The sequence below is a fragment of the Ctenopharyngodon idella genome, chromosome 10 (assembly GCF_019924925.1).
Source record: "Ctenopharyngodon idella isolate HZGC_01 chromosome 10, HZGC01, whole genome shotgun sequence".
Taxonomy (NCBI): Eukaryota; Metazoa; Chordata; class Actinopteri; order Cypriniformes; family Xenocyprididae; genus Ctenopharyngodon; species Ctenopharyngodon idella.
This window is the reverse complement of record NC_067229.1, coordinates 23963884-23990000: the sequence shown is the minus strand read 5'-3', so window position 1 is coordinate 23990000 and position 26117 is coordinate 23963884. Positions and strand designations below refer to the sequence as shown.

Below are 26117 nucleotides of genomic sequence, written 5' to 3'. Positions count from 1 at the left end.
TCTTTGCTTACTGCCCATTTTGTTACTGTTTGTGTTTTTCTGTTCTATGCCCAAGTCCGCCCACGTAAGTTTAACCAGTTTTATGTTTACATTTATATGCGTAATAACGTTATTTGTATGTACATGTATGTGTATGCATACATTTCGTTTGCTGCTATCTTTCCTGGGGATTATTTTATGGTCCTCCCACCTGTTTATTCTGGTTGGTCTGGATATCGCTGTTACTCAATAACATGGCTATAAATATATTGTCATGGAACGTTAATGGTCTAAATAGCCCTATTAAACGAACCAAATGCTTAGATTACCTAAGATGTAAAAGGGTCTCCATCGCCCTTATTCAAGAGTCTCATTTGAAATCAGATGACGTACATCGCTTTCAAAATAGATTCTTCAAAGTGATCTCCTCATATATTCGGCTGGCAATAAGACTAAAGGAGTGCTGATATTGTCTAGGCGTTCTACTAATTTTTCAATTATACGTTCTGGTGGAGATACAGAAGGCAGAATTACCTATGTTGTTGGTTCCCTAAATAATACTAAATATGCTTTTATGTCTATATATGCACCTAACGAGGGTGATCCCCTATTTTTTCAAGAATTATTACGTTTAGTTTTAAATTTGGAAGACTGTCTTGTGGTTTTAGGGGGCGATTTTAATGCTGTGTTGGATCCTCAGCTAGATAGAGCTCAGCCTCTAAGGCTGATTCAGTGATTACTGGATGCCTTAACTCATTTTTGCGACACTCTAACATATGTGATGTCTGGCCTCTGCAAAATGACGGTGCCGGGGACTATACATTCTATTCAGCTCATCATAAGAGCTATTCAAGGATAGACTATTTACTTATGTCCCCTTCTCTTATTCCATTAAAGTTGTAAAGTTGATATTCTGCCACTTCTTTTATCTGATCATTCCCCTGTAATTACTACCCTAACACCTGTATCGTTGGGCTCCAGACCCAACTGGTGGAGATTTAACACCTCCCTGTTACAGGACTGTACTTTTGTGGCTGAATTACGAAGCTCTTTGAAGGAATTTTTGCAGATTAACACGGATTCAGCCTCTAACCCTCAAGTATTGTGGGAAACCACTAAATGTTTTATTAGGGGTAAATGTATAAGTTTTTCATCTTTTAGTAAAAAGCGTAGACAGAGTCGTAAAATTGAATTAGAAAAACAAATTGATCTGCTAGAGAAGGAATTAAAAGGTAAATTTAGTGATATCAAAGCCAAAGAATTAAATGCTCTTAAATCAGAATTAAAATCTATATATTTGCATAGAGCTGAATTTATTATACATCGTACTAGGCAATCTTATTATTTCTATGGAGAATGCCCCTCTAAGCTTTTGGCTTTAAAGTTGAAGGATGGTGAATCCAAAGCCAGTATATCTGCTATTAGACACGAGGGTTCAGTGTATACTCAACCTAAGGATATAAATAAAGTGTTTGAATCATATTATCAACAGTTGTATACTTCAGAATCCAGCACTGACCCAACAAATTTTGATTTGTTCCTTAAGCATTTAAATCTCCCTAAATTGAATGATTCTCAGCGTGATATACTGGACAATCCTTTGACAATTAAAGAATTAAAATCTGCCCTGGATTCCATGAGCAATAATAAAGCTCCTGGCTTAGATGGGATTCCCCCGGAGTTATTGAAGATATTATGGGACATAGTGGCTCCATTGATACTTTATTCTTTTAGTTTTGCTTTAGAAAAAGGTGCTCTACATAGAGACCAAAACACAGCTTTGATAACTTTACTGTTGAAGAAAGGAAAGGATCCCCTTGAGTGTTCTAGTTATAGGCCAATTAGTCTCCTATCTACAGATTCAAAGCTAATGGCAAAAGTATTGGCCTTAAGATTGGATCGGTGTGTAGGAGACTTGATCAAGTATGATCAGTCAGGTTTTTTAAGGGGGAGATTTGCTGCAGACAACATACATAGGCTTCTTGAGGTAGCAAAACAATTCCCCCAGAATTCCATTCCAAAGAGAGGATTGCAGAGGAAGCTATATAGGTGTCTGCTTGTTGAATAATATGAAGAAGCCTATGTAGCCTATGCAGAGAAAGCTTTCGACAGAATTGAGTGGAATTTTTTGTGGTCTGTCCTGAAGCATTTTGGGTTTGGTTCTTTTTTCCTGCATGCTGTCAAAACTATCTATTTTGAGTGTTCAGCAAGAGTACTTACTGGTCCCCATATCTCTCCTTCCTTCTGCCTAGGCAGGGGTACTCATCAAGGATGTCCCCTGTCACCCTTGCTTTTTAATTTATCATTAGAGCCTTTGGCCCAAGCGATTAGACAATGCTCTGCAATAGTTCCTATAAGCTGTATGAATACAACCCATAAAATTTCACTCTATGCTGACGATATTCTTTTGTATCTATCAAATATCACAGATTCTGTTAGTGAATGCTTAAAATTATTCAATACATTCGGTAAATTGTCTGGTTACAACATTAATTAGAGCAAATCCGTACTTCTGCCCCTTAATATAGCTGCTAAATCAGAGATTCAGGCCTTACCCACTATGATTCCAATTACCGACCAGTTTAATTATCTGGGGATTAGAGTTTTTTCTTCACTTTCACACATTGCTAAATGGAACTATCAGTCTCTTCTTGATAAGATTAAAAGCAATCTTCTGTGTTGGTCTCCACTCTGTTTGGCTCTTCATGCTAGGATAGCCACTGTTAAGATGAATATACTTCTGAGGTTGAGCTTTTTATTTTATACGTTACCTCTGGCACCACCTATTGGTTACTTTAAAGAGCTTAATACAGTGGTAACAAAATTCTTATGTAATAATAAACGGCCTACAATTTGTCTTAAATCTGTGTACCAGCTGAAACCCCATGGTGGCTTATCGCTACCAGATTTTTGGTCCTGTTATTTATCGTACCAAGTGAGACCGCTTAGGACTTGGATTGATGTTGACTCTCCTGTGTCATGGCGGGCCTTAGAAAATAATATTATTTACCCATTGCGTCTACAGGATTTACCTTTTACTGGAATACCTAAGAAGGTTTTGGAAAAGTTTGGTCCAGTTATATGTCATTCTATTAAAATCTGGAAAGTGGCAGAAAAGATCATGGGAGCTTCAGATTCCTATAGCAATTCTACCCCCATTTGGCATAACAGTAACCTCTGCACAGGTAATAAACAGTTTATTTCTAAATGCTGGGTTGAATGTGGTATTTATACCCTAAAAGATCTGTACAATGATTATAGGCTTAAGTCCTTTCAGATCCTACAAGTTGAATTCTCTCTCCCAGGATTTTCCTTCTTTTTGTATTTAAGATTAAGATCTGCACTAAAAGCTTATGGAGTACCCTGGTCGACTAAAATATCTCCTCACTTTATGATAGATTGAATAGACTCTAGTAGGGCTTCTAAAGGTATTGTGAGTATAATTTATAAATCACTTGTGGTACGTCAGTACTCAAACATTCCGACTGAAGACTTCTGGGAGAGAGACCTTAACACCGTGATTAATTGGGACTCTGTCTGGGGGAATTGTTTTGCTACCTCAAAAAATCCGGCCCACCAAATTATTCATTATAAATTAATTCATAAGGCATATGCCACTCCCTGTTTACTACATAAAATGAAAAGAAAGTCTGATCCTTTTTGTCACTTGTGTAGCAGCGCAAGCCATGTACATATATGCGTATGTTCTGGGACTGTTCCCGAATTGAGCAGTTCTGGTCTTCGGTCCGGGACTTATTGAAAGATCTTCTTAAGACTCAGATCCAAAAGGACCCTCTGGTTTTTCTTTTGATAGATGACTCTTCACTATCACTGTCTGTCAATCAAAAGAGGATTCTGTCAGCTGTCCTTACTGCTGCTAAAAAGGTTATCCTGAAACTGTGGTTGGAACCATCTACCCCAGCTATGTCCACTTGGATGTCCTATTTGCTGGACATTGCTCTTTTGGAGAGCACCACAGCTAAAATGCATGGCGCCACCAGAAGGACAATACAATTTTGGTCGGACCTTATTGAGACTTTATCAAAAATGTTGAAATCTTGATATAATATTTATTTTTTATTTATCAAGTCTTATTGTATCTCTTTTTCTTATGATTGTGGGCAGATCTTGGGCTCTGTTGTAAATAGTTATAAACTTAAAATGTTTAATAAATAAAGAATTACAAAAAGAGTACAAGGAGTAAAACCAAACTAACGTTATCTTAATGTATGCTGTCACGTGACGTGACAAACGAACGAAAGAGACTCTGTTCAAAAGACTCGGAGGTGAACTAATCAACATTATTCACGAGATATTAAAGAAAATAGTTAAAAACAATGAACTAATCAGTCTTGATCTACTGGCTGTAGCAGAGTAAAATGTAAACAGCGCGAACATAGCAAATTACTATGTCACGGTCACTTACAATCATCATTCAGCCTATTTCTCTACACAAACATTCATATTTAAAAAAAAACCCTGAAAATCCAGAGATAGCAAAAGTTGAAATGACTAAATAACTTATCTTCAAATAGCCTTAGCTATGTGTTTGCTTGCTAACAATTTAAGTTATCACTAACTTTATTATCACATAAATACTCCAATCAAATATAATGAAGCAATCGCCAACAAAAAGAGATTGTTTAAATTCATTATTTTTTATTAAATCTTACCTTGACTTTACTTTGTGCAGTTTTCCACCGTCAATTCTCCGGCCGATACTCTCTGCTGTTCTGTCTTTTGGGCGCCTTTTCCGTGTGACTACTTTTAAATTTAAAGGGCCGGAAATAGGAAAATTCGAACCAGTTTGAACTTTGATTAAAAAAAAAGATCTTATCTCTAACAAAGTTAGCTGAAGCCTATAACATGATTAAAAAAAAAAAAGGTGTGAAAAGTTAATAATATCAAAATAACATACAATGTTCTCATTGCAGTTTGTGCTGATTTACCCACTCATAATTTAATTAATCAATTAATATTATGATAGGCTATTTTTATTCATAAAAAAGTCATTTATAAATGTAAATGTCAATATTCAGCCAAAATGTAAGACAAATTAAATATTTTTATTGATGTTTGTTTTGTAATGTTTTATTTATTTATTAGTTTATTCATTCATTTATTTACTTATTACAATATCAGGGTCACTGACAATGACACTGCCTGCTTACATTGTTAATCCTGCATTTCATTCAACCAATCATATTTGAGTGACAAGTTTACAGTTGTCAAGTTTATGCATCAACCAGGGTTTTGTGCTGGGTTGGGTTAGGTTTAGGGGTAGCGTTAGGACTAACTTGCCCTTGGGATCTTGTTGCAAGATCAACAAAACATGTAGACAGAGGAATATGTCCTGCTTGAAACCATGGCAAAGATTTTAACATACAGCAGCTCAAAATATCTCTCTACCAAACATTAAAATGTATGTTCCAAGACCATAAAAACAGTTCACTAATTTTAACTATGTTGTACACGTTTCTCAATCAGACACTCCTTCTACAGTACAATGTACATGTACAGCAAAACTGACTGTAAGAGCTGTAATAGTGCACGTCTGTGTTTCTGCTCTGCAGTACACACACACACACACACACACATGTTGTGTTTTCATGTTTTATGGGGACTTTCCATAGACATAATGATTTTTATACTGTACAAACTGCATAATCTATCCCTCTACATTAAACCTACCCATCACAGAACTTTCTACAATTTACATTTTCCAAAAACATCATTTATTATGAATTTTAAGCTGTCATCTTGTAATCACCAGTGATTACACTCCGTCATCTTTGCCAGAACTGGCCCAGATATGTTTTAAGATAACTGGGCCACATTAGCTGCATTTTATGTGGGCCAGTTTAGGCTCACACCCTGGTTAGCCAGTGCTGACTGTGCCGTACATTGGCCAAATGTGGTCCAAAGTTGGAGTAATGTATTTGGGGCATATTTGTTATGCCATGTGTGGGCCACTTTAGGTTCACATTCAGAATTGCCAGTGATTACACTCCGTCATCTTTGCCAAAACTGGCCCAGATATTTTTTAAGATAACTGGGCCACATTTGCTGCATTATATGTGGGCCAGTTTAGGCTTAAACCCTGATTAGTCAGTGCTGACTGTGCCGTACATTTGCCAAATGTGGTCCAAAGCTGGAGTAATGTATCCGGGCCATATTTGCTATGCTGTGTGTGGGCCACTTTAGGTTCACATTCAGATTTGCCAGTCGTTACTGTCCCTCATCTTTGCCAAAACTGGCCTAGATATGTTTTAAGATAACTGGGCCACATTTGCTGCATTATATGTGGGCCAGTTTAGGCTCACACCCTGGTTAGCCAGTGCTGACTGTGCCGTACATTTGCCAAATGTGGTCCCAAGTTGGATTCATGTATTGGGGCCATATTTGTTATGCCATGTGTGGGCCACTTTAGGTTCACATTCAGAATCGCCAGTAGTTACTTTCCCACATCTTTGCCAAAACTGGCCCAGTTGTGTTTTAATATAACTGGGCCACATTTGCTGCAGCATGTGTGGGCCATATTTGGTTTACACCCAGATTAGCCATTGTTGATTGTGCCACATTTTTGCCAAAGATGGCCCACATTTGGTTTTGTGATATTTGGGCCATATTCATTATTTATCACATGGGCCACTTCAGGCTTACATTCAGATTACACATTGCCGCATCTTTGCCTAAAAAGGCCCACATGTGATTTGAAATATTTGGGCCATATTTGCCATGTTACATGCGGGCCACTTAAGGCTCACATACATTTTGTCCGGGCCATAAGAAGGCCTGCAGTGCCGCATCATTGCCTGAAGTGGCCCACATCCGTTTGCTATCTGGGATATAAGTTTTTAAAACCCACTTAGACTTGCTGGACGAAATGCCACCAAAAACCATCAAATCTGGACAGCATTCGAAGCTGTCTGTGCAGATGGAGGAGGAAAACCTGCCGTTAGCTAGCAAAAAGCTAGCTGAAGCACAGAGTGAATTTAATGCGGCTACAAAAGACGACATCCTCAGCGCAATTCATTCTTTGAAAGCTGACATAACAATCCACCAATATGCTAGATGTTATAAATGGCATAAAATCAGATTTACTGTCCCAATTGCAAAGAATGGGAGAGGCAGAAGAGAGAATCTCAAAAACTGAAGAGGACGCCCCATCACGTTTACAATTCAGTTGGACAATCTCATACTTTCCCCTCCCAGATTTCGATTTCAATCAAGATGGCTTTTGGACCCTGACTTTGTTAAATTTCTGGATAATAAAATAGACCTATGTTTCCTAATTAATACAAATCAGACGAGTGCTTCAATCAAATGGGAGGCCTTCAAAGCCTATATAAGAGGGGAAATATTAAGTTACACAAGATATAGATCCAAAACCTATCAGGCACAATTAGAAAATCTGGAAAAACAAATTAAAGTATTAGAACAACACCTCTTCAGCAACAACGACCCTGTAAAGCAAAAAGAACTTCTTTTATTAAAAGCCCAATATAATGAATTAACTAGTAGTAAAATAGCTAAGAATTTAATGTGGCTAAAACAATCCTATTACGGTCAGGGAGAAAAATCAGGAAAGTTGCTTGCATAGAGAATTAAAAAGATACAAACAGACAGAGCCATCAATTTATTAACTTTGGAGAATGGGGAGAAGATTGTAGATCCATTGGAAATAAATAATATTTTTAAATTGTATTATGAAAATCTGTACAAATCTGAATGCACCAACAATTTAGAAGGGCAAGACAACTTTCTTGATAAACTTCAATTTCCTAAATTATTAGAGGGGACAAGAAGTAATTCAGAGAGAAATCTAAGCATAGAAGAGCTCTCAAAGGCACTACAGGGCATGAGTAGTGGAAAAGCCCCCGGGCCTGATAGCCTCCCAATGGAAATTTATAAAATGTTTGCAGGAAAACTTTTACCACACTTACTTGAAATGTTTAATGAATCATTTGAAAAGGGAATACTGTCTCCTTCATTGAGATCAGCTCTAATTATTCTTATATTAAAGCCAGGCAAACCCCCCAATGAAAAGTCATCTTATAGGCAGATATCTTTAATGTCTTGCAATTTTATAATTCTTTGTAATGCCCTAGCTAAGAGAATTGAAACGCATATACCGAATGTTATTATGAATGATCAAAATGGGTTTGTGCTTGGAAGACAACCCCTCCATAATATATGTAGAGTCTTAAATATACTATAAAAAACAAAATGCCAAGGACTACGCAATCCTGTTGTTGGACGTAGAAAAAGCCTTCGACAGGATTGAATGGGGATACCTTTTTGAGGTGCTTAAAAGATATGGGTTGGGTGATGGGTATATTAAATGGATTAGGTTACTTTATAGTGACCCACAAACAGAAATAATAACAAATAGCCAAATTTCAAAACCCTTCAATTTAAGTAGAGGTACATGTCAAGGTTGTCCATTGTCCTCTCATTTATTTTTATTTGCAATAGAACCCCTCGCAATGGCAATTCGGAGTAGTCCTGAAATAATCACATCACATCATCACAATAGGTGAGAGGGAACATCGCTTATCTTTGTTTGCAGATGATATTGTGGTATCTCTTACAAATCTAGAACCTTCTATTCAAGCACTTAATAATATACTAACAACGTTTGGAGAATTTTCAGGCTACGAAGTTAATAATAATAAGAGTGCCTTGCTGTTATTGAATGGTGATGAAAGGAGAAACTCGTTGACCTGTAGGCAATTCGTCTGCTCTCCTGAAGGTTTTACATATTTAGGAATTAAGATAACCCCAAATATAAAAGAAATTATTCCAACTACTTATGACCCACTAGTAAAGAAAGTAATTGACTCACTCGAGACATGGAATGCATTGCCAATTTCTATTATTGAATGTATAAATATGATGTCAATTCTACCAAACTTTTTATTCCTCTTCCAGTCAATTCCACTTCCATCCACCTTTTTGCTATACTCAAGAAAACATTCACAAGATTTATATGGAATAACAAACATCCTCAGTTGCATCTGTCCTTACTCTATTTGCCATACGAACGGGGAGGGCTTAAGGTACCAAACGTAAAACTTTACTATTGGGCGGCTCAACTCTGTTCTGCTATGTACTACGTCCAAGATATGGACCCTCCAGCATGGATAGATATAGAAAAAAATGGAATAACAATTCCATTACAGATGTATCTTTACTCTTCTTCAATTAAAATGCTCAAAAAAACTACGCATAATCCTTTTCTTAGGAATACCATCTCTGTATGGTATGAAGCACACAATTTTTTTGTAATCTGAGGTAATACAAATTTTGTGCCTTGGAGAAGTGATAAGGGATTTAAAAATTGGATGTTTAAGGGAATAAGTCAAGTAGATGATTTATACGATGAAGGTATAATGTTGTCATTCCAACAACTGATGAGAAAATATTCCTCAGAAACATTTTTTTAAATATTTACAAATAAGTTTTATTCATTCTGAAATTAAAACATATTCAGAACCCCCTTTGTCAATTATAGAAAAACACACTTTAAAACAAGGGATAAGGGCAGTCTGTCATTCTTTTATAATATACTCTTAGAGGGATCAAAAGAGAGTTCATTATCTTATTTAACAGCTTGGAAGAATAATCTTCAGGAAGATATTTCTAAAGAAGAATGGATGGAATCTTGTTTATTTGCACAAAACAGCGTCAATACTAGGTGTAAATTGCTGCAATATAAATGGCTTCTTTGTACTTACATTACCCCAGTCAAATTACATAAATTTAATCCCAATATTCCAGACAGTTGTTTAAAATGCAAACAAGAAATTGGTACCCCTTAATCACTGTATATGGGAGTGCAATGAGATTCAAGGATTCTGGAAGGAGATTGTTCTTATGATTGGTAAATTGACTGAAGAAAATGTCCCTCTTGCTCCCAAATTTTGTCTATTTCATATATATCCAGTAAATTTTGGAGGTGAATGCAAGAAAGTGCAAACTAATTGATTTTAGTTTGCTTCAGGCCAAGCGTGTTATTGCTTTAAAATGGAAGGAGACCCAAGGACCCTCCCCTAATCAATGGTTTGAAGAAATTACTAACAACCTTGCCTTGGAAAAACTGACATATTTGTTAAAGGGAAACTAAAAGACTTTTATAAAATTTGGACTCCCTTTCTGCACTACTGCAACCAAGTGGATCAGACAACCTGTGATGATTGAACTATACCCACCTCTAATGGACAAGTACAATATATAATGCAGTTCTTGTATCCCAGCAAAACAACCAATAACTCTGGTAAAGTAGCAAAGGGAGCGTTCTTTTATTTAATCACAGTTTAAATAACAGATTATTTTCATCCTACTAAGACAGGATTCGTCAACTGATAGCCCGCCAATCATTTTCATCCGGCCCGCAGCACCACAATCTCCCTCCTCCTCTTTTCCTGGCAGTGCGGCTAAATTTGGTTAGATACATGGCCGCAGTGGTGCCTGCTGCTGTACAGCTATATACACACTATTCGTACCATGCACGCTCCTCAGACTGACCTGAGAAACGTTTTCCGTGCAAATATTTCAGCAGTTATTATGTGTGTTCTGTATTTCTGTTGACTGAACCAGCGATACCTATCATTCGTGAATTAATCATTCTTTTGTCTCGAATCTTTCTTTTCCGTGAATTGGCCAAACATGCTTGCATAACGATCTGAAACTATTTGGATTCGTTCGGACCGCTCTGTCACTGAATCATCTGTAGTTGTTTCTTGGTCAGTAACAAGAAATACTGAACAAATAGTGCTGTTTTTATGTGTTTCACTAGTTTACTTTGAACTATGCAGTACGGCCCAGTGGATAACGGAACAAAAGCTTAAAGGAGCTGCGTTTATTATCGGTCACCGTTCTTAAACAGTGTTGAGACATCTAGTGAGAAGCGTTCCAATTCAACACACACCTCTCGTTTACAAACTATAAATCGCTCGATGATTAAACTAGTTTAAATCGGATGAAACAGCCTCAACATTCCCAACAAGACTGATGAGGAAAACAGGAGAAACGTGCCGTGAATGAAGATAGAATACTTTTAAATCCCAAAATCACCACCCTTACAAACATTTACCATGAATGAACTGTAGTATTATTATACCATGGTTTGTGGAAATGTGGAATATTTATATTGAAAACTGTTATAGCCATTTATATTGTAATATATATGTATTAGGTGGGTAGGGGAATATATAATTCATGTCTTTGTTAAGGTGTAGTTTGTATCTGTGTTTAGGCGTTTTTTTATAGGCCTATATAACATATCATAATATAATATCATTTGACAGTGGTAGTGAGTAGTCATGTATGGTTTTACCTGTGGTTACCAAGTCTCACTGTGAGAATATTTTCATTTAAGCCTAATAATTAATAAAATAATATACCAATAAGGTTAAGGTTGATTTCTTCTGCAGAGGCGGTCTTTTACCATCATAGGCACATTCCACAACGAGTCGCTCTCTGGGCTTGGTTACAATAAAAGCTGTTTTTGGACTAACAAGGAAGTTTTCAGTTCTGAAACTTACAGGATATTTTTATGGTATGATGATCTCTTACATGACCTCTTTGAGTCAAAAGCTCAAGGAAAATTTGATTTCTCAGTTCATGACCACTTTAATGCCCTTCTCCATTTTACTGGACATGTGACATCCAACATCCTCACAATGCGATGGACATCATTTACAGTAATCTGGGAAAGTTTTTGTAAACAGCGACACTAAACAGTAATTTTCTCCTCAGTCATTTTGACAGCTCTAGGTAAGGAACATTGGCTTATGACGTAGCACCGTATGTAAATATGCGCTCTGAGGAAAAACGCGGAAGTGACCATGCATAGAGTCCATTCGGAGAGAAATAAAACGTACAGAAATTTAAATGCAAAACTGGAAGAACTGCAATTCGCAAGCACGTATTGAACCGTGGATGTTGTACTGAATGGTTCAATATTATATTGAGAATTGTGGCATCCCAAATAAATAAATACATAAATAAATATATGTATGTATATATTAAACACATTAAACTCTCAATTTGCATGCAATTTGCTTCATTCTTACTCTACGCCGGAGGGCGCCTTCGCACAAGGTCCATAAGCGAGACTGTCTTGGTGAGGTCTTGTTCACTGAAATCAAGTGACTTTGGCAGTTTGATACACACTCCTGACCACTGGTTTGAAACAAATGTTGCACAAAGGTTTCAAAGCTTCACATAGCAGTGCTTCACAAGCGCCCACCATTACTAGTGCTAAGCTAAAACTGGTTAGCATTTAGCATTCTGTTAAGTGTAATTGTTCTTTTTGTATGCAATGGTGTGATTCATTGCTCCAAAAAATTGCAAAATAAACAAAATAAAGATGAATTTGTCTGATAGCATCTTTTTTTTTTTTTTTTTTTCAAGATTTCTATAGATATTGCGATATACCATTATTGTGAACTCTTTTGGCCAAAATCTGATACGATTTTTTTGGAAAAAAAAAAAAAAAAGATAAAATTATATCTAGTGTCTGAATAATTTTTGGTTTGACATATATATATATATATAGGATCCTGTAAGCATTTTCTTTTTACTTAGATACTTAGATTGCACAAAATAGTGATTATAGATCTAAATGCAGATCCAGACCCAGAAGTTTTTGGTCAGGTTTTATGCATATGTTGGTGTGTCTGTGTGTGATTGTGTCCTGTTTTGGTTCCTGATTTTGCCTTTTTTTTTTTTTTTTTTTTGACTTATGAATTTTGACTTATGAAGTGAATATTTTGATTTTGTACAGGTCGTCAGCTACTGGAGCTGGGAGGAAATAACGCCATCATAGGTTTGTTGAATTTAATTAATTGAAAAGGGTCTTTTTGTTTGAATGTATAAAGGCCCGTTCACACCAAGGACGACAACTATAACGATAGTAATATAGTTCTAAAAAATCTTTCTAAATATAAAGAAATAGTCTACACCACAACTATAATGATAACGGCACAGAGAAACTATGTTGTTTCAGCTAATGAACGATAAAAACATTGACAGCCAATCAGAACCTATTCTGCTTTAAAGAGTTTGAGCATTTAAAGCAGCAGACAACAAACCTGCAGCGCGCACTTAGAATAAACAGTGTTATCATTCGTTGGTGTGGACGCTAATACAGTTATCGTTATCTTTATAGTTATTGTTGTCGGTGTGAACGGGCCTTTAGTCTTTTGAATAATTATAATTGAATAAACTGTAGGGCTGCAACAACTAGTTGATATAATCGATAATGAAAATAATCGAAAACAAATTTCTATGAAAAGAACATTCTTGGAAAAACTCTGAAGTACACAGAGTGAGCTTGCTGCTGGAAAGGTGTACGACCCATGTCCAAAGCAGGAAAAAACATTAAACATTATTAAACGCTTAAAAGATGCTTATGAGCAGTTCCATTTCGTGTTGGATATTAAATTTAGCTTTTGAATTGACAATAATTACTTGAAATCTTACTGATGTAGCAATCGATAATTTAGTGATTTAGATTGTCCTGCTGCTTTAAAACTTTGGACATTTGTTAAACGATTTGCTGTGTATCATAGCCTACATTCATACATTTGTATCTGTTTTCAAAGGCTCCACCTCCAGTTAACATTGTTTGGAAGATGAACATTGAGCAGGATATGTCCTTTTTTTTCTTTCTGTATTTTATCAGAATAATTGAAGAAATAATTGACAGATTAATTGGTTATCAAAAATAATTGTTAGTTGCAACCCTAATAAAATGTGTTAGGCCTGTAGGTAGTTAGTCTGAGGGTGTACTCACACTAGGTGCTCTGAACCATGCCCGAGCGCGTTTGACCCCCAAAGCCCGGTTCGTTTGACAAGTGTGATCGCTCCGTTCCATGCCCGGAAGTGCATTTCTTCCTGTTTTCTTACATTCAAAAAGTTGCGCTGTATATGACGTAAGCAGTGTGAGTGCAGGCCAGCGGGGGAGTGGGGAGGGGGGACAATCGCACTTGGGCTCGGTTCAAGGCAACCGTGCCTAGTGTGAGTACACCCTTAGGCAGGGTGACCACCGTGGGACAATCTCAAAATTGGGAGCTTTGTCCCATGTCTTGCAAGACGTAAGCAGTGTCCCGCATTTTACTTGTGCCTGTATTTTTTTTTTATTTTTTTTTTTTCTTGAAATTACAATACAACAATAAACATTAATTAAAAAACTCTGATTGCCATTTAAAAATACATTTGACCAGCTGACATGTTCTAGCTAGAGCAGGAAAAATAACTAACCAACGCACTCGTAGAGAGGGTTTTTTTCCGCTGATGACGGCTATGTGGATGGAGTCAAGGAACCAGTATGGACCTCATCAAAAGTGAACTTAGGGTGAAGGCTTAATACAGCTACACTAGCCAGGATTTCTTTGAAAAAAAAGAAGCTTCTAGATATATCCCGCCCTGTCTTCCTGTTTCATTGGAAAATTCGTCAACACAGTGAATAAAGCTGTGCATTCCAAGGCACTTCAGTGGACCTTTAAGTAAGTTCAGTATTGATTCATTTCTGTTGTAGAAATCGTTAGTTATCAATTTAGTTAATTTATCTATACAGCAGCTCTGGAGAAAACAGTGATGTCATCGACCAGCTCAGCTCAGTTCAGTTCTCATACAATGTTGTCAAAGTAGGCAGATCAAAAATATTAAGAATAATAAGTGTGTAATAATAAATTACACATAATAATTGAAATAATAAATTACATTGTATCACTTGAACCTGGGCAAACTGAGGGCTGGTCACAGAGCTAATCACAGTTAACAAAGATTATTGCATCAGTTGCATCACATCAAATAGACTTTCCAACTAATATGAATAAATGTTTACATATTCTAATAGTAGAGAATTTATCTCTCTCCCCGTGTCCCGCATTGCCCCGAAAACAGAGCAACCAGGTGGTCACCCTAGTCTGAGGTTGTGTCTGTAATCACAGGAATCACGTCACATTTATTCATTCAAAGAAAGTCTTTTCATGTTTATGTAGTCCACAAAGTCATTGCATAATGTTTTTGTCCCAGTGTTTGACGATGCTGATCTTAATCTGGTTGTGCCGTCTGCTGTCTTCGCCTCTGTGGGAACGGCTGGCCAGCGATGCACTACTACCAGACGACTGGTTAGTATTGTGTACTAAAGATAAGCACTAGTTTAACCACTAGTTTTTTTTTTTTAATAACTAGTTTCTCCTTTTTTACCTTTATCCATCTAATTGTTATTCATCTGTTGTCCTGCTGAATTAGATGCTGCATGAAAGTGTACATGACGAGGTTGTGGAGAGAATCACTAAAGCTTACCAGCAGATCCGCATCGGTGACCCCTGGGATCGTAAGTTCAGTAGAGAATAATGTCTCATTCACTAATAATTGCATGTATTATTCATAGTTATATGCACAAGAGAACTTTCCCCCAGAAATTCCACCTAATTCACTACATGTGCGTACATGCTTGAATTTGTTCTTAACTTCGTTTTGAGCAAGGTCTGAAGAGACTGAAATCATACAGAAGAGAAGTCAGTCAGTTGAGTTAGTGGCAAAACCTTTTACAGTACTTGAGTATTGTTGTCTTTTACTGCATATGATAATTCATACTCAGAAAGTAGAACTGAAATGACATTCATTACAAGATGATTAGTTAAAACATTTCAAATACACCTGCAGAATATTTTTTCTAGTCATGTATTTCGCCATTGAGGATTTCTTAAAAATAGTGTGTAAAAATCTTGTCTCGTTTTCGTGAACTCAATCTCGAGTCTCGTCTCGTCTCGTGAGCTACCTGTCTCGTCACACCCCTATTCTGTACTGTATGTTATGATAGCACACCGCAGAGAATTCTAGCCTATTTCATGTGCGCATTTTTAATATTCAAATACAGTTTTATTGAAAAATGCCCATCCCTAGTATGCACATGTAGTGAATGAGACCCAATGTGTTATACGTCTGTATAAAATGCAACTATGCACTAATTCTTCTGCATTTGGTAACAGCAAACACTCTTTATGGACCTCTGCACACCAAACAGGCTGTTCAACAGTATCTGGCAGCCATAGAGCAAGCGAAGCAGCAGGGTGGCACTCTTGTGTGCGGGGGAAAGGTAACACATTTCATTCACTATGAATAGTAGCAGTATGATTGTCATTATTACACCAGAAACAGGATGTCTTCTGACAGTTACTGTGCTATGTGTTGATATGATGTTCCTTCTAGGTCAGTGCTTCTCGATTAGGATGCCATTTTTTAGCCCTTTAATGATATTCAGTTTACATTTTAGGCCTTTTATAGGACCATGTTTTTTAGCATCACACATGGGGCAAATTCCAGCTGCATTTTTGCATTCTTGAAGGGCACCACAGGAAGGCAATATCATGTTTCAAACAAAAGTGAGCAACTTTACCCCTTGACGAAGCCTGTTAGCGGGTGCATGTGATAGTCACTTGTTTAATTTTAAAGTTTAGAAATGTAAGTTGAAAAATTAAGTTTTGTTTTGTTGTGACATATTACACATTTGTTATGCATGAACAACATTGTAATAAACAAGTTCGTTTCATAGGTAAGAAATGTTTAAAGGGCACCTATTATGCACAAATGTCTCCCAGAAATCCTGTAGAATTCAACCAACCAGATGACTTCAAAATCCTTAAGTGTTTCCAGTTAAGTGTGCCATATGCATCAGACGTTCAGCCAACAGTCCGTGGGTGAGACGTCTGAGGCTGAGACTAGTTTGTTGCATGAGCTCTTGAAGCTTCGCCCTCTTCTTGACAGTGGGCCTGAAGCAGCAGCTCATTTGCATTTGCATTTGCACACAAAAACAATTTTAAAAAAAGTGGCAATTTTAACATGCTATAAAAATGATCTGTGGAATATTTTGTGCTAAAAATGTACATACACACTCTAGGGACATCAGAGACTTATTTTACATCTTGTAAAAAGGGGCATAATAGGTGCCCTTTATAGAATGTTAGCTAAATTTGACTGACTTGTGTGCTTGGACAAGTGTCTGAACTTGGTTCTAGTAGGGATAGTGAGCATAACCCTATAGGCCTGTGTTTTTAAAAGATGTATGTGTAAGAAGTGACAATCACAGGATATCTGCAGTTTGTTAAAGGATAATAAATCAGTTTGCTGTAAAATAAGACAATTTAAGAAGTATTAGTTTTTCACAATCACTTTGGCTCAATTCTCGATTGAGACTTTTTTTTTTTTTTTTTTCCTCAAAACAGTAAGTTCAGATGTCTGAACAGTTAGTTTCTTGTTCACATCATATTTGAATTTCATATTGATTTAAGCAAATTGCACATGTTTTTGTGCAAAAGAGTAAGTACAATTGTCTACAATTTGCACACGGCTTGTTGATGAGTTGATTCTCAATGAAATCTCAGTGAAGTCAAACTCTTCACAACTTCAAAAGATTCTTTCATCGTGTGAGCCATCGCATGCAAAATGATCCATTTAGCTATCAAAATCTGTCAGACATGCGTGTATATTCCATAAATATCTGACATGGAATGTTTGTAATGTCTGCTAAATTGGCCTGCCATTGTAATGTAATAGGAATCACAATCTTACTAATCAACCAATCAAGTTTGGAACTACATATATGGAGTTTGCCCAGCACAATCACTACCATTTTTGAACATGGAGGAATGTCACAACCCTAAACAGCAGCAGCAGTACTGTATAAATACATTTGTATTTATACGGTACATTTATTTTTGTAGAAATATATGTAAACTGAAAATCCTCAGTTGCTTGTTGTGGAAGAGCAATAGGAAGACAAAATGTGTGGTATAAAAATTATATACGTAAGAATATGTGGTGTTGATGTTAGTGGAAAACAATAGTGTGTAAAAATAAATAAGAAACTGAATTTTCAGTTTAGATGTAACACATTTATACAAAAATAAATGCACTGTATAAATACAAATGTTCATTTTCTTTGTGTTCCAGTAAATTTTTTACCTATTGTCTGAATCTGTATCTAAAAAGCTCAGTGTGATACACAAGAGCATTTTGCTAGAAAAAACTGACATTCTTGTATGGTATAGAAAGCAGTCAGTGTCAACAAAATAAGTAGGAAAATACATGAAATTGGTATATAACAAATATTTAATGGTGAAAAAACATCTAAACATTTTGACCAGTGTGGCTCACACGATGACAAAAACACTTTTTATTTTGGTGGCATTGGCCAATTTACTGACACAAGAACTAGAGAGTTCTGATGTTCAAGCAAACAGTTGTGACATTTGTACTTACAGTTTAGAGAATGTTAAGACTGTTTCTAAAAATGTGTCAAAGCGCATTTTACTTTTTTTTTTTTTTTTCATTTGTGTATTTTTCTTAGGAATAGGGCCGCCCAGTTAATTTAAATAAAATTGGAATCTCTACATACGCTATATAGCCAAAAGTTTTGGGACGCCTGCCTTTACGTGCACATGAACTTTAATGTCATCCCATTCTTAATCTGTAGGGTTTAATATGGAGTTGGCCCACCCTTTGCAGCTATAACAGCTTCAACTCTTCTGGGAAGGCTTTCCACAAGGTTTAGAAGGGTGTTTATGGGAATTTTTGACCATTCTTCTAGAAGCACATTTGTGAGGTCAGGCAGTGAAGTTGGCGAGAAGGCCTGGCTCACAGTCTCCGCTCTAATTCATCCCAAAGGTGTTCTATCGGGTTGAGGTCAGGATTCTGTGCAGGCCAGTCAAGTTCCTCCACACCAAACTCGCTCATCCGTGTCTTTATGGATCTTGCTTTGTGCACTGGTGCACAGTCATGTTGGAACATGAAGGGGCCATCCCCAAACTGTTCCCACAAAGTTGGGAGCATGAAATTGTCCAAAATGTCTTGGTACGCTGAAGCATTAAGAGTTCCTTTCACTTGGAACTAAGGGGCTAAGCCCAACCCCTGAAAAACAACCCCACACCATAATCATCCCCATCCACCAAACTTTACACTTGGCGCAATGCAGTCAGGCAAGTACCGTTCTTCTGGCAACCGCCAAACCCAGACTCGTCTATCAGATTGCCAGACAGAGAAGCGTGATTCGTCACTCCAGAGAACATGTCTCCACTGCTCTCTTCAAGCTCTCTTCGCACTGTTCTTGAGCTAATCTGAAGGCCACACGAAGTTTGGAGGTCTGTAGCTATTGACCCTGCAGAAAGTTGGCGACTTCTACGCACTGTGCGCCTCAGCACGCGCTGACCCCGCTCTGTGATTTTACGTGGCCTGCCTTGTTCCCAGTTGCTTCCACTTTATGATACCACTAACAGTTGACCGTGGAATATTTAGTAGTGAGGAAATTTCACGAATGAACTTATTGCACAGGTTGCAACCTATCACGGTACCATGCTTGAATTCACTGAGCTCCTGAGAGTGACCCATTCTTTCAGAAATGTTTGTAGAAGCAGTATGCATGCCTAGGTGCTTGATTTTTATACACCTGTGGCCATGGAAGTGATTGGAACACCTGAATTCAATGATTTTGAGGGGTGTCCCAATACTTTTGGCAATATAGTGTAGCTTGCTGTGGTTTAAATATACTGTACATGTGCTGCATGCTTGTTTCAAAGTAAAGCACATTGCTGTGTTGCACTCAGAATATGAGTGGCACATGATACAGTGAATGCTGCTCCACTCAAACTCTGTGCATCAGTTTGAGTTGTTTGAGCAACACAACGCATGCAAATTCAAAATTGTGCATAGAGATCTACAGCATTTCAATTGGTTTGTAATAAGATGTGTATTAAAAGTGTATTGTCAACTAAACAAACTTAAAATTTCTAAAGTTTAACCCCTTAGCATTCCTGTAAAACTTGCCTAAAATGACTAAAAAAGGCATACCCAAAGTAAATTGCATGCTGTTCTTGAACCATTTGGAGTATATGCATGGTTTTGGTCTCTTTTGAAAGGTATGTGTAGCGCGGACAGTACAGTGGAAAGCTAACAGGTTAACCCATGAAAATAAATACAGAATATATATTACTGTTGTTCTGTATTTATTTATTTATTTATTTACAGTGCAGTAGCTATTATAATAGTAACACTGGATGTGGGAAGAACATTAAATAGTGAAGAACACTAAGTATGAGCAATATGGAATGTGAAATGTACAGCAGTGGGCAAAAGTGATGTCTGGCCTAGGAAAATTGACAACACCCTTTTTTCAAATAGTATTAAAAATCTGGGTTACACTTTATTTTAAGGTGTCTGTGTTACAGTGTAATTATACATTTAAGTACTGAGTAATAATAATTAACTACATGTACTTACTATAGGACAGTGTTTCTCAAACTTTTTCTGTCATTCCCCACTTTGGAGGTAGGGAAGGGTTTTGAGCCCCACCTGTCCCCAATCACCCCAACAAAATGGTAACTAGCTTTAAGTTTAACTGTTAAAATTTATTAAAATTTATTTTATTAACATCACATTTTAAAAACATAACATCAAATAACAGCATTATACAAATTATACAAATAGGCTAATATAATTGCATTTTTATTTTCTCTATCACTTCGCATGAAAATTAAAATATTTTTTTAAACGCAAACGTTTCCCCTTATTTTTTCCATGGCGACGCTTCAAGCTTGTCACATCATACACCGCAGCCAAAATAACACTGTATGACGGATGTATCACATTTATATTTCGTTTCTCCTTTTTTATTGAAAATATTCACACACGTACTTACCATGTCATAAACTATCTGATATTGTGTAAGTCTATGTGTGAGTGTGTTTTTGTTGTTAAAAACCTTTCTAAAACATTTTGATCTTGATCTATAACGCGAAATATGCCCCGCCATGTTTGTTTGCGTAGCAGGTCATAGAATCCTGTCAGTCAAATTTACAGCACGTGAATTCATCAGTTTCTCCCGAAATACACGTAAGTACATGGCCGGTGATCTAGGAGAAAATAGAGTAAACTTTATAGTTACTTACACTATGTGTATCTGATATGAATAATACATGTCGGCAAATTATATTTGAATTGATTGTTATTGCTGCTTCCATAGAAACTCTAAATGTATTGTTTTACTAGTAGTACTTATGTATATTTAAATGTCTGAAACCAAAAATAAACATTGTTGTTGAAAACGCTGCATAGTTGTAATATATGATAAGCGCTGCTGCGCACATCCGTCTCTGGCTCAGCACCAGCCAAAGCGCGGAAGCACAGTTTGAATCTGGCAGTTATGTCACATCACTGAACGTTCTAAATCCCATATGTAGAAACGTACTCTTAGGGGCACAGAAATAAAAATCCCATATGTGGGACCGTACTCTCAGGGGCACAGAAATAAAAATCCCATATGTGGGACCGTACTCTCAGGGGCACAGAAATAAAAATCCCATATGTGGGCCCATACCGCTCAAAAGCTTAATAGAGATGGGCACAAAAATGACCAAATTTCCTCCCGTTTGTCGAGTTAAGGCCCAGGTATATTTCATTTTCCGCGTCCCACTCCGTCTCGCGCACAGTTGAGCCCGCAAGCCTTTCAAAGATACTCCTTTGCCCGTGAGCATGGAAAGACGCGTTCGGCGCCTGCACACTATCTAGTGGACTTTTCAAGCGCTCAATTCACTCGCACGTGCGCTGTTGTACGCGCACCGTCCGTGTTCACACAAATTCTTATTAAATTATTCTTAATTATGCTACTATTATTATTAGATTATTATTGAAATTCATTTGCCCCGCAATATCATAGCGCATAACCGCATAACCGATGTGCTGCGAGGACAATAAAAGATTAGTAGATGGCATACTCCTCATTTAAAAGACAACTTGTTTAACACAAAATTCTTCTTGATTTACAAAAAATACTCATTTTTTTTCTCACTATGGTCCACAAGAGAATATTAAGAAAATAAATTAGATTAATCTCTCATTGTCTCTAAGAGAAATTGCGCCGTTGATGCAGTGTGCCAAAATCTCAGCCAGTTTTTACTTTGTTTCTGTAGTGAATAATTGACTGACGTTTGAGTCTTCTTCACCCGCCTAACTCTCACGCAAAGTTTGCACATTGTTTGTGTGATATCCACTAGCTCGCCTTCATGGTTTAAAATGGAAATATTTTGTATGTTGCAGTATAAATATTGCATATATTTTAATATTGCAATGTGGCACCAGTTGCTTGCAAAATGATGGACACTGATTCACAAATCGTGCGCGTCATATCCCGTGATAATAAAATTAAGTAAATTATCAATAAATTAATAAATAAACAAGTAACAAGCAAACTTAAACTTGCTTGCGTAAAATTTCTGCGAATAATTTGCTGATGCAGGTACAAAGACTTTTTTTTTTTTTCTTGCCCCCCCTAACTTGAGTCAAATGTTGCCCATGCTCATCGCTGTAGCACTTCAGTTCACGCAGAGTGCACGTGAACTGATCATCTCATCCGCTTTACTAGTTACAACACAAAATTAAAGCTGCAAGCAGCGATGAAAGGGCCCTCGCACCCGGGTTCACCACCACCCGTTGGCCTTAGGAAAACTGTGAACAGTGGGCGACATGCATGTAAGCGAGTAAATACAGGAGAATTATGGCAAAGTCATTTCAAAGTGCCACACTTCCTGTTGCCAACAGGTGGTGCTTTGACTGTAACTGAATATTGCCATCTAGATGTCTTCAGGCCAGCAATATTATCAAATGTGAAGTTTGGAGCAGATCAGACATTGTATGCCTGAGTTACAACAACTTCCTGTTTCTTGGCGTTAATCGCATACAGTAGCACTTAGCCAAGTGTTGCATGATTTAATGTGTTTCTAGTATGTTTAGTACTTTGTGGCATATTGAAATGTGTTTCTGGGAGTGAATTACAGTGTAAAGCATGCCATTTCCTGTTGACAACAGGTGGTGCTATGACTAACTGAATATTGGCATGTAGACGTCTTCAGGCCAGGACACAAATGTGAAGTTTGAGGCAGGTCGGACATTGTATGCCCAAGTTACAACAGCTTCCTCTTTCATGTCGAAACATCAAAATTTGTCAGGCCACCACACACACACCCTTCAGCGAAAACAAGATCTTTGCAATGTAACATCGCTAAGATGTTAAGATTAAACAGACCAAATATGATGTTGTTCTGGTTAAATCTCTATGAGGAGTTAATCACAGTCTAGACATGACATTTCGCAGGTGGCGCTATGACTGTAACTGAATATTGGCATGTAGATGTGTTCAGGCCAGGAATAAAACATGTGAAGTTTGGGGCAGATCAGACGTTGTATGCCCGAGTTACAACAACTTCCTGTTTCATGGCAAAACATCGAATTTTGTCAGGCCACCACGAACACAACCTTCAGCGAAAACTTAAGATCTTCGCAATTTAATGTCGCAAAGGCCTTTAGATTAGACTGACCAAATATGATGTTGATCTGATTAAAGCGCTAGTACAACGTCTGGAAATGGCAAAAACTGGACAAATTTTGCAGAGAAAATTCTAAATATCTCACTTCCTGTTGGGTTTTCAGATTTTGCACCTGGGGCTTTTTTGTAGGTATTGGGCTGAGGCATGTGTCTACCAAATTTCATACCTGTACGTGAAACGTAGCGTGAAGGGTGCTTAATTGAAATTTTGTAGGTGGCGCTATCGAGCCATTTTGCCACACCTAATTCTGAAACCCATATCATACGTACATTTTCACCACTTCTGATGCATGTGCAAAGTTTCATTAGTTTTCGAGCATGTTTAGGCCCTCAAAAATGTGATTCATTTCGGAGAAGAAGAAGAATTGACCAAGCAATTACAATAGGGTCCTCACACCATCGGTGCTCGGGCCCTAAAAACATGAATGAACATCCTCAGGTATGTTGAAAGATACAGTACAACTTACCGAAATCCTTATCATGCCACATGTAATCGATCAATCAGAGTTTCAACTGTGGAAAGGCGTCAACAAAACAGCTTGTAAAAATGTCACATTTACTGTCACATTTACCTCAGAAAAGCTGTTCAATGTCCAAAAACTCATTAGTCAGCTACAAAAATGAAATGGGGGAGGATGCCCCCAGACCCCCCTACAACAATTTAGTTCGTACACGTCACCTTTTTCACCTACGTTAGGTTTGCAGGTATGGTGATTGTGATCTTGAGTATGCATGTTCACGTTCATTGCAGAACACGTTTTATCATTCACAATCTCTCAAACGCTTGTAAATCTATGTAAAAAAAATTAGCTAGTATTTAAAATTTCCTAGTATTTAATTTACCATTATTTCTTTTGAACAAAACAATTTCAGAAATTTCATGTTTTAGATTGTAGGTCATCTTGTACACTGTTAAGGACTAAGCAAACCAGCAAAACTTGATATCAAAAGCATCCTAAATTTTACATGTTTGCAGCATATTGTAGTGAGTAACCTTTCTTGGTATTGCTGTTTTGAACACATACCTGGAGCAGTGTGATGGTTTAATCAAACTTGTAAGGTCATTAAAAATATCCCCTTTGAATATCACATTAGGCCATTATCACATCACTGTTTTATGGCTGATCAAATTAATCATCCAGCGATCAATTGAATGGGCCCTAACTATCAACTCTGTAGTGGCTATTAATGTCTGAAGTATAGTGAAAACACTATTTATTAGCACAGCAACAAGATCGGAAATTTAAGACTTTACCTTGTTAGCACATACAACAAGACTTTAAATACAACCGATACTTTATTGAACTATTTTAATACACAGAAACGAATCAAACATATAAGTACACACGCTTACATATTCATAGAAAGAAAAAGAAGAAAGTTGCAGAAAGAAAGTGAGAAAAGAATGGGTTTTAAGATGAAAGGTGAAAGAATTAAATCCCAAGATTCTAGCAATGTATGCAGTTTTAAGACTTGACCTGATCAAAGCATCAATCATTAAAGGTCACCTATAAATGTGTGTTGGCAGTGTGTGTACACAACCACCCTACAATGAAAAAAATCTATCCCTTTTTTTAAAATCCCCATTAAACCAAACCAAAGCAGTCTCATTAGACAGGCCATTTTGATTCTCTGAGTAATGTGACATCACATTACTCATGTCCCGCCCACGCCCACTGACTGACAGTCCTGTATTAACATAGTTTCCACCCTCAGCGAGCTGTACGCTGTCTGCCATTTTCTCTGCGCTAGAGCAGCTGTAGTGACAACAATGTCTGGTAAGTAATTGAGATGTTTTGTTGTTGGATGTAAGAGTGAACATAACAGTCTTCATTTACTGACATATGAGCAAACGAAGTGGATTAGTATTATTTTTGAAGGGAATGCGCCACAGATCTAACATACACATACGATTACTGTAAGGTTGCCTGCTATTTACGTTCACAGACATAACTGTTTATGTGAACTGTGTGTTTTTGATAGAACCATGTGTGTATTTGACAGTTTAAACAAAACAAAAAATGTGAAAGAGAAGTTACTCACAAGACTTGACGTCTGACAGCCAGCTGTCTGTGTGTGTGTGCTTCAGATAAGTGCGATCAGAAAATGATCCATTAGAAGTTTAAACTGATATAGCTTTAAAACGCATTGAAATAATAAACTTTGATGATGAAAGAAACTTTGCTATCTGAGAGTTCACGATATAGATGATAATCAAAACCAAGCAGATGTCTTGTTAATATTTGGCAGAGAACCTGATTGAGGCAGGAACTTTGATCATAGAGAGGGGGCGGGGCACAGCAGCTCATTTGCATTTAAAGGCACATGTGCGAAAACAGCCTGTTCTTGACTGTAGTCAGAAATGGGTATTTACAACATGGATTTATAAATAACCTGTGAGGTATTTTAAGCTGAAACTTCACAGACACATTCTGGGGACACCTGAGACTTAAATTACATCTTGTAAAACGGGCATAATATGTGACCTTTCAGTTAACCCTCACATTGAGTTTTTAAATGAGGCTATGAGGCATTAATACACCAGTTCAACTAGAAACTGGAGATAATACTTGCGTTTCTTGGGTTGTGTCTTTGAATGTGGATTCCCTTCTGTGGTGTTTACTGTTTCTCAGGTTCATTGATTCGTTGGTCTGGTCGTGTCTGGAGTGACGTCTTAGGAAGTCAATCACAATGGTGCATATCAGTAGGATTTTACTACAATTTGGATTGTAGTTTTTCAAAGAAA

General features: G+C 37.2%; 1 protein-coding gene across 1 annotated transcript in view; it reads left to right on the top strand.

Annotated features, from left to right (window-relative positions):
• Positions 1–26117, top strand: part of aldh7a1 (aldehyde dehydrogenase 7 family, member A1) — a 105798-nt gene that overhangs the window by 58608 nt on the left and 21073 nt on the right. Inside the window, exons 10-13 of the mRNA XM_051908834.1 lie at positions 12773–12814; positions 15028–15122; positions 15247–15331; positions 15990–16096. Of these exons, the coding sequence (XP_051764794.1) occupies positions 12773–12814; positions 15028–15122; positions 15247–15331; positions 15990–16096 (329 nt within the window). The remainder of the gene's footprint in view (positions 1–12772; positions 12815–15027; positions 15123–15246; positions 15332–15989; positions 16097–26117) is intronic.